The 10,000-nt window shown below is 38.4% G+C and overlaps 1 protein-coding gene across 1 annotated transcript in view; it reads left to right on the plus strand.

Annotated features, from left to right (window-relative positions):
* The window catches only part of tox (thymocyte selection-associated high mobility group box), a 54,168-nt gene that overhangs the window by 41,923 nt on the left and 2,245 nt on the right, over window positions 1-10,000 (plus strand). The window contains exons 5-8 of the mRNA XM_060887877.1: window positions 2,351-2,620; window positions 2,842-3,069; window positions 4,542-4,622; window positions 5,755-6,066. Coding sequence (XP_060743860.1) covers window positions 2,351-2,620; window positions 2,842-3,069; window positions 4,542-4,622; window positions 5,755-6,066 — 891 coding nt within the window. The remainder of the gene's footprint in view (window positions 1-2,350; window positions 2,621-2,841; window positions 3,070-4,541; window positions 4,623-5,754; window positions 6,067-10,000) is intronic.

Here is a 10,000-nt window from a genome sequence, read left to right on the forward strand (position 1 = left end):
CTTATTGTGTGTAATATATTTTAATGGCAGCTGTGTGATTTAAATAAAAAAACAACAAACTAATTTGTATTTACAAATTAATAACAAAATAATTTGTTTGTGCCTTTTAAAAAATTAAACTGCAGCACAATTTAATTAGCATCAAAATCCAACCTGTGAACGTTCATTTAAAATAAATAAATATTACAAATTAAAAATGCAGTTTTAAAAATATAAAGAGTGACGAAGAAAATCGGCAAACCTTTTTTAAAAAACTTAAATGTTGTGACTTTACTAATGAAACTCAATTAAAAAAAAAAAAGAAAAGCTCGATTTTTATTAAACCGCTTTTAATATATGTTAATAAAACTGGTTCGGATTTAAATGTTGTCTCAAAATTCTAGCGTGTAGAAATAATTGATATAATTTAGGTCTAAATAATGATTCTGTTCATTTGGTGTTTGTGTGTAAATACAGAGTCAGTTGTGTTGTTTGCTTGTAAAAGGAAATATAAACTGATTCAATAATCCGAAAGGACTAAAGCCCTCAGCACTCACAGCTATTCTTATTATTACTCATTCAGCATGTGGAAGAATATTTGAGTTGTAGTTTTCACTGCATGTCTACTGTGTTACTAGGACAATGTCGTCTTCCTCTTTAATTCATTTCAGCAGCTCGGTTTCCACATCTTCAGTACAGAGGACTTTACACTTCTTTATCAGTACCATAAACTCTCTCTCTCTATATATATCATCTTTTCATCAATAATAAATAGTGAAAATGTTATTTAGATTTGATCAATTAATGTTGTGCAATAAAAATTTTTCTTTTCTTATTTCTTCTAATTAAGAATTAGAATTATTTCTTCTAATTAAATTCTAACCTAGAAACAGGGGATACTAACTTTTGCCTCACTGGGTTTTTCTAAGCAAATTTGGAAATTCCGATCGTTAGTTAGTCATTAATGGCTCGTCGTCTTTGCTCATCTCTCCTGAACACTTTCTCACTGTTTTACCCTAAACGTCTTTCTCACGTAAAACCCACCTGCATGTGAACTCTCACAGCATTTACCGTAATCGTTCCTAACGTTCCGCTCGGATGCTGTTATTGTCCGTGAAATTTGCTGAAATTGATTTTTGGCTAAAAATCGAAAGTGTACGTTTCGGTTTGCAGCATCGTATGAATCACTAACATTAACGCAACATTTATATTTATCGATTGTTTTACTGTGAATAAGCCGATATTCACCTTGTTATATTCTTACCTTTTAAAACTTTACCTTTCCTTTTATCATTTTAAAATGATTCGTTTCATTTCTAAAATTTATTTGACTGTCTTCATCTGGAATGGAATAAGGACTTAAAGTTATATAAAGATATTTTTTTTTAGGAAAGGAGTAAAGAGACAAAGAGAAACAAAAGTAATGACAATTATTTATTACAGTATTTACACATTTTATTTACAAATAAATAAAAGGAGAATAGATGAGATTTATTTTTTTAATGATCAACAATAGCAGAATTAGCTGATTTTTGTACATGTAGTGTGTGTGTGTGTTGCAGTGTGTGTGTGTGTAGTGTGTGTGTGTGTGTGTGTTGTAGTGTGTGTGTATGTATGTGTGAGTGTGTGTTGTAGTGTGTGAGTGTGTATGTATGTGTATGTATGTGTGAGTGTGTGTTGTAGTGTGTGAGTGTGTATGTATGTGTGAGTGTGTGTTGTAGTGTGTGTGTATGTATGTGTGTGTGTGTGTTGTAGTGTAGAAATGACTAGTGGATCATTTCCACTGAATTTATTAGAGAAACTCTTAAAAATCAGGCTGTTACTTTCATTTCCACAGAAATATTTGAGACATGTTTGACACGGATCTGAATCATTGACTGAATCAGTTCGTTTTTGAATAAACTCATTTCTTTTACATTTTTTCTAGTCGATTTTTTTTACTTCTGTTTTTTTGGGAGGTCTGAATCTCACGAGGTGTAAATTAATTTGTTGCTAAATCTTAGTTCAACATTTTGTGGTTTCAGATAACTGTCTGTTTAGTTATGAATGTTTTAAGTGAGTTCTGAATGATTAGACCGTGTGTGTGTGTGTGTGTGTGTGTGTGTGTGTGTGTGTTTGTGTGTGTGTTCCACCTGTCAGCCCCACCTGTCAGGGGCATTGTGGGATAACAATAGCAGGGGTGTGTGAGTGTGTGTGGGCGGCTGGGTGAGTTTCAGCTCACCTGCTGCTGTAGGTGGTTTCAGGTGACGCCCTACAAAGGAAGTGATTTTCCCTCAATACACACCGTGAGCAAGAACACTTCTACCCCTACAGGTCAAAGGTCAGGGTACGGGTGAGGGTTTGAACCCCGTTTGTGTTTTTCCTTCTGCAGATGCAGCAGATGGTGAACTCTGACTCGCGATATGGTGGCCGTCCTCACGGGGACGCTGTCAGACCCAGAGTGTCCCCAGGAATGGTTCCTCAGGGTCAGCTGACTCCCGTCAACCAATCACAGCTCAGCACTCAGCTGGGCATGAGCGGGAACTCCGGGAATAACGGGAACGCTGGTGCTCACGGATCACCTTCTCCTCCAGAGAGCAAATCAGCCACACCTTCTCCTTCCAGCTCTGTCCATGAGGACGACGCAGACGAGGCTCTGAAGGTTGGAATCTCACACACAAGCACACACACACATACATAACTGTACACACACTAATAAATGACACACACACTAATAAATTGTTTATAACACACACACTAATAAATTGTTTACACACACCCATGTAAACGCACACACACACAACTGTATACACATGCATATATACACAAACAGTGTTATAATGTGTGATCACTCAAGGTTTACAGAGTTATTTGTTTCCCCAGAGTGGAGCGGAGAAGAGAGCGGCTACAGATGTGGCAAAAAAACCCAAAACTCCCAAGAAGAAGAAGAAGAAAGACCCGAACGAGCCTCAGAAACCCGTCTCAGCGTATGCTCTGTTCTTCAGAGACACTCAGGCTGCGATCAAGGGCCAGAACCCCAACGCCACCTTCGGAGAAGTGTCCAAGATCGTGGCTTCCATGTGGGACGGTCTGGGGGAGGAGCAAAAACAGGTTCTCCAATCATCACCCTTTATCTTATATTATATTATACACACTGCTACTTCCTGAAGAAGTTCTTTACAGGGTTTACCAGTTGGAGCAACCTAATGATTTACCCCTGAACCCCTGTCCCCTGTCCCCTAAATTATATTCCCTAATCTCTATAATCTATTGTTTGTCATAGATGTCTCTAATGCCTGACCTCCTAATCCTAACTGCTTTTTTTTTTTTTTACAATCCCTCTCACTTAATCTGTCATCTAATCTCACCCTCTGTCAGCTAATGTCTACCTTATAATAACTAGTCCCTAACCTCAGTCCACTAACCCCTTTACTTCTAATCTCCGTTCCCTAATAGCCTTGAATTTCTGTCCACTAAAGTCCAACCAACCCCTAATCTTTGTCCCCTAATACATAACCCTAATCCCTGCTCAGCTCCTCGGTGTGTCTTTGTGTATTCGTGCTTTCTCAGATCACTAAAGAGGTTCTGTTTAAGGCCTCTCCGACGGGGGGGACACGCTTTGTACGGCTCGACAGAGAAACCTCTCCAATCCTGAGCAGGCTTCTGTTTTAACCTCGTCATTAAAAAAAGGTTTTAAAATGTCTGGAGTGTACAGAGAACGATTTAACCTAATATCAAATATATAAACATTATAATTAATACATTCAATTATATAATATAGAATATATAAAGATATATAATGATGATAAAGAGGTCACATACGTCCATCTTAATGATAAACTTAAGCTCAGTATATTGGGACAGCCCCTGAAAAATGTCGAACAGTAAATATAATGACACCTTTTCATCATGTGGGTGGAAAAACAAAACACTGAAAAAACCAGCATGAAACTGTTCTCGGCCTGGAGACGAGAGAGCTACATGTTCTCAGTGTGTTTTTGTTGTGGTCTGGTTTGGATTTGCACGAAAAGGAAACACACTCATCTTATATAAGTTTCGTTTCAGGTGTGTGTGTGTGTGTGTGTGTAAGAGCAGGAATAAATAAACGGTATAACTATTTGAGATTTGCTCATGGTGGCGTATCGTTACACCGATATCATCCTCACTCCTTCGCGTGTGTATCGGGGACGGAGTGACACCGTGTTTATGACAGGATGTTAGTCTAATAAAAAGAACAGCATGTCTCTGCTCTGTGTGTCTGAACATGGAGGCAATAAACACTCTGATGCACTGATGTGCAAATAATCACACACACACACACACACACACAGAGGAGACTAAGAAACTACCATAAAACTACACACTCAATAATAATACTGTTTAATATCGAATAATGTTGTCTTCAAGACAACAGCGCAACAATACGTCTAGATATATATATAAAATACAGGATGATTATAAATTGTGTGTATCATGTCAGAGCTCTGTAGCAGGAATACTGTTTGCTATGGAAGCTGTAATGATTGTGACTTTTAACAGAACAGTTTTCTGACGTGGTTCCTTCTGTGTTCTGTTCATCTCAGGTGTATAAGAAGAAGACAGAGACGGCAAAGAAGGAGTATCTAAAACAGCTGGCTGCTTACAGAGCCACGCTCGTCTCGCAGGTATACAGACAAACCGCTGAACTGAGAGACCTTTGGACTGAGATACACCGGTGTGAAAAAGTGTTGGCCCCCTTCCTGATTTTTCAGATCGTCAAACAAATTTAAACATTAGTCAAAGATAACACGAGTAAACACAACGTGCAGTTTTTACATGAAGGTTTTTATTATTAAGTGAAACCAAATCCAAACCTACATGTCCCTGTGTGAAAAAGTATTTGCCCCCGTCACCTAATAACTGGTTGGTCCTCCCTTAGCAGCAAGAACTGCAATCAAGCGTTAGTGATAACTTACAGTGAGTCTGTTACAGCTGAGGCTGTGGAGGAATTGTGGTCCACAGAATTGTTGTAATTCAGCCACATTGGAGGGTTTTTGAGCATGAACCACCTTTTTAAGGTCCTGCTACAGCATCTCATTAGGATCCAGGTCGGCCCGTCCGACTGCCTCCTGGGAAGGTTCACCACTGTTCCATGTTTACACCATTTGTGTATAACGGCTCTCACTGTGGTTCACTGGAGTCCCAAAGCTTTAGAAATGTCTTTATAACCTTTTCCAGACTGATAGATCTCAATGACTTTCTTTCTCATTTGTTCCTGAATTTCTTTGGATTTCTGCATGATGTGTAGATGTTGAGGATCTTTTGGTCTACATCACTTTGTCACTCAGGTCTTATTTAAGTGATTTATTGATAGTGAACAGGTGTGACAGTAATCAGGCCTGGGTTTGGAAATAAAACTCAGGTGTGATAAACCACAGTTATGTTATGTTTTTAACAGGGGGGCAAATACTTTTTCACACAGGGCCATGTAGGTTTGGATTTTGTTTTCTCTCAGTAATTAAAAAAACATTTAAAATCTGCATGTTGTGTTTTCTTGTTATCTTTAACTAATATTTAAATTTGTTTGATGATCTGAAACATTAAAGTGTGACACGTGCAAAACAATAAATAAATCAGGACGGGGCCAACACTTTTTCACACCACTGTACCCCAAATTTACCCCAGTAGTAATTATAACTGTCAGTGATGTAATTCTTTATGTTCTGGGGTTAACCTTGTGTTCCTGAGGTTCTAGATACAGGTGTATTGTCAGGGTCCAGGAGACATAAGCGTTTCTGCTTAATAATGTTCCTACAGAGTTACAGTGAGCCGGCCGACGTGAAGGTCTCCCAGGCGTCTCAGATGCTTGGTCCGAAGCCTTCATCGTTTCAGTCACATCCAGCTCTCTACATGGCTCCTCCATACCCCCAGCAGCCCCATCTGCCTCCCATGCAGCCCGGACTGACCCGGGGCAGCACCTCTAGGCCAGGTGGTAACATTAGCTTGGGCAACATGGCGGCTGCCTCGCCTCCTCCTCTACAGATCAGCCCCCCTCTACACCAGCACATCAGCCTCCAGCAACAGATGGGCAACCATACGATGCAACTGCACTCACCATCTATGGCCCAGGTGACCACACACACACACACACACACACACACACACACACACAGACTCTTGTGCCCACTGCAGTCTGGGCTTCCTGTTCCTGACTGACGGGAGAGGAACCTGCTGTGGTCTTCTGCCATTGTAGCTCATCCACCTCAGGCTTCTCTGTGCTTGATTAATGTACAAAGTGATGATCAGAGTTACTGAAGTCTTCCTGTCAGATCAGACCAGTCTGATCATCTCCTCTGATCTCTCTCATTAACACTGTTTCAGCCTGCAGACCCTCTACACAGGAGGCTTTTTATTTCTTTCATCATTCTGTGTAAACTCTAGAATCTTTATATACAGTACACACACACACACACACACACACACACACACACACACACACACACCCCTAAATTTTCATTGTCGCTCCTTTCTCAAAGCTAGTGACCTTGATCTGTCTTCCATTTTGAATGTAATGCAGCCAAAAAACCTAAATAATGCAGAACAAAAATGCGGTCATGTTTTTCTCTGAGAATTGTTATCTTACCAGTTTACTTTAGCACCCGTTAGCTAGCTATGTTAAGTTGTTTTTTTAAATAGAATCTAAGGAAAGCATCATGCATGTAAGCAAATATAGAGTATATTTAATACATGTAATATAATCTATGTTCTGTTTTTTTTTATTGACAATCCATACATATGTTTTAAATTCTCACCAGTATTTACTCCGGGCTTGAAAATGAGTAAAAACGAATTTTAATTAATATTATTATTATATGAACTTTAGGTTATGTGCATATTAAAGAGAATTCAGAACACAAGTGTAAACGGGAGGTGGACGAGGTTTGTGCTCTACTTTATCTGAATCGCAGCACGTTCGTGAACAGTCACGAGTGTGTGTAGAGCAGCTGGTCCTCCATGTCAATGTTCCTCATTCATTTCTGATGGACAGGACAGAAGTTATTAATACACACTGTTGTACGTGTTCACAGATTTTTATTAAGCACACTCACACACACACACACACACACACACGTGGTTGAAACAAAACTAATTAAAGAGCAAATGACCCCTTTTGACACCACAGTAATAGAGTTATTATCTCTATCACACTTCTCTCTCTCTCTCTCTCTCTCTCTCTCTCTCTCAGATTATAGTTATGTACAGATTAATTATGTACATATTACAGTAACGTACAGATTAGTTTCTTTCTCTCTCTCTGTTTTATATACAGATTACAGTTACATACTGATTACAGTTACGTACAGATTACAGTTACGTACAGATTACAGTTATATACAGATTACAGTTATGTTCAGGTTACAGTTACGTTCAGGTTACAGTTATGTACAGATTACAGTTATATACAGATAACAGTTATATACAGATTAGTTATATACAGATTACAGTTCTATACAGATTACAGTTATGTACAGATTACAGTTCTATACAGATTACAGTTATAAACAAATGAGTTATATACAGATTACATTTGCATAAAGATCTACAGTATAAAATTACAAGGTCAATTCACAGATGTCCAATTAAGTTTTACAGAATTAAAGAGCAAATCGACTGATTTACAGGTAAGTATACAGATTTATAGAGCAGGTTTCTTCTACAGTCCATATTTACAAATGTTCAGTGTATATTCAGAGACCTACTTTACAGTTTTAGTACCTTGTAACTCAGCCAGCACATAAGAGTGCATAGCTGTGCACTACACACACTAACACACACACACACACACACACACACATTCCTTCAGCATCCGCTAGCTCTCGACCGTCTGTAATGTGTAAAGCTTTCCATTCGTTTTATTTCATTTTTATAAGCTAATCGCTGTATCAGCCAGATGGGTTAAGAACACATACTGTAGTAGAGAATGTTCAGTGTCGTCTTTTGTTACTGAACACTTTTTAGTACCTCTGTGAAAGGCATGCTGGGAAACATCACACATTTACACATTTTTCCAGTTGAAACAGTTCCCATGAAAGAAAGAAAAAAAGAAACAGTAAAACCTTCTTATTTGAATATGAAAGCCTATTGAGAGCTTATTGTGGTACATTTCTCATCTGGGGGATTCGAAGAAACATTTAAAAGAGCAACTACTTGATTGTTTTTTCCCATCCGTTCTCAGCAGGCAATTTAACTGATGCAACAGATGATCATCGTTAAAACCGAGTGAAGATAAAGACTTAATTTTGTCTGAAATACAAATTGAGATTGTAACAATAGTTCAAGGAAAAGTAAGGATGTTAAAATTATGTTTTGTGTGTGTGTGTATGTGTGTGTGTGTGTGTGTTAAGCCCTTAAAAGCAGCACAGCTTTAAATCTGAAGTCTTGCAATAATCCACATTTTAATTTTTGCATATTTGTGGAGCGCAAACAAAAAAAAACGATGGCGGTTAAAGTTTTTTAGCTGTGAAAGAGGACGGGAAGGAGAGATCAGGGTGGAGGGTAAAGTGACACAAAAGGGCAGATGGAGTCTTTGTGTCAGACCGAGGGAGAAGAATTTGAGGAACAGTGCATGAATAGGTAGAATCTCTGGAGGGGGAGGTGGAGAAAGAGGGGGAAAAATTGCAGCCACCTGCTGTCATGCTCTTTCAGGCAGATTCTCTTGTGTACCACCGAGATTAGCTTCCCTTTCACACGCACTCGTTCTCAGGAACAGAGGAAAAAGTCTTCACATTTGAATATCTGCTTCATAGCCCTTTTCCCATCATGCTCTCGGGTCCTGATGTACTGCTTTTGTAAATTCACTTGTAACGCCACATACTTGAAAGTTAACATGGAAGAAGAAGAAAAAAACAGGAACTTTAGAGCCAGGACTACATCTTAAATAGTGTGGTTTGTAATTTAATGCTTTGTTTATATCTGTAATAATTACATTTCATATAAATTTCAACAATATACTCGACATTCACTAAATTCCAGGGGTTTCGTTACCACGACGTAAAGTGGGCGTGTTTCCGGAGGTCTTGAAAAAAACGCCCTCTTTCAAAAAATAAAGCATACTACGAAGGACAAATCAGTCATACAGGTGATTTATTTTAGAAAACAAATAAACAACCAAAAACTATGGTTAGGGTTAGATTATCAAATAGGCCACGCCTACCCAATGACGCAATATCTGGAAATAAGTGCCTGCCCAATACACTTAGCTCGTTTTAGGTTGGTGTGTTTTATACCAGGCATGTTACTGTAACAAGGGAAGGTTCACTGTCCTGTGGTGATGTTACTATTTACCAGTGTTGTATAAAGTACTAGAAAACAATACTTGAGTAAAAGTACAAGTATCGTACTATAAAAAGACTTTGGTAGAAGTGAAAGTTACCTTTTAGAATATTACTCAAGTAAAAGTCTTAAAGTATCTGATATTTAATGTACTTAAGGATCAAAAGTCATTTTCTGATATTTAATGTACTTAAGTATTTGAAGTAAAAGTAAAAAGTAGAATTTCAGTGATTTTCAGTAGACATAAGATCAGGGGCGGTTCTAGGGTCTCATCTTTAGGGGGTTTTAGCCCTCAGTGAGAATTTAAAAGTTTTATATTATATATTATATGACTACATAGTAAGCCAAACGTTATGGTATTATTTAATGGCAAAAGTGGACACCAAAATTTTATACATTGAATCAGATCAGTTCATGTGTGTGTGCATTCTCTACAGTGTGTCCAATGAATGCAGTCATTAATAAACTAATATTCACAAGACAAAGACCAAATCAATAAATGTTATTTTTATTTAGTATTGAATGGATTGTTTGCATTAATATTTTGTTTGTGCTACAACTCGTAATAAGAATAGTGACATTTCACTACTTTTGGTTGCCTCTTTGCGACTTTCCGCCGATTAACGTTATAGATAAACGCCTCCAGCTCTGACTGCGCGTGCACGCTGCGCCTCCAGCTCTGACTGCGCGTGCACGCTGCGCCTCCAGCTCTGACTGCGCGTGCACGCTG

Source organism: Tachysurus vachellii, chromosome 15 (genome assembly GCF_030014155.1).
Source record: "Tachysurus vachellii isolate PV-2020 chromosome 15, HZAU_Pvac_v1, whole genome shotgun sequence".
In the NCBI taxonomy this organism is placed as follows: domain Eukaryota; kingdom Metazoa; phylum Chordata; class Actinopteri; order Siluriformes; family Bagridae; genus Tachysurus; species Tachysurus vachellii.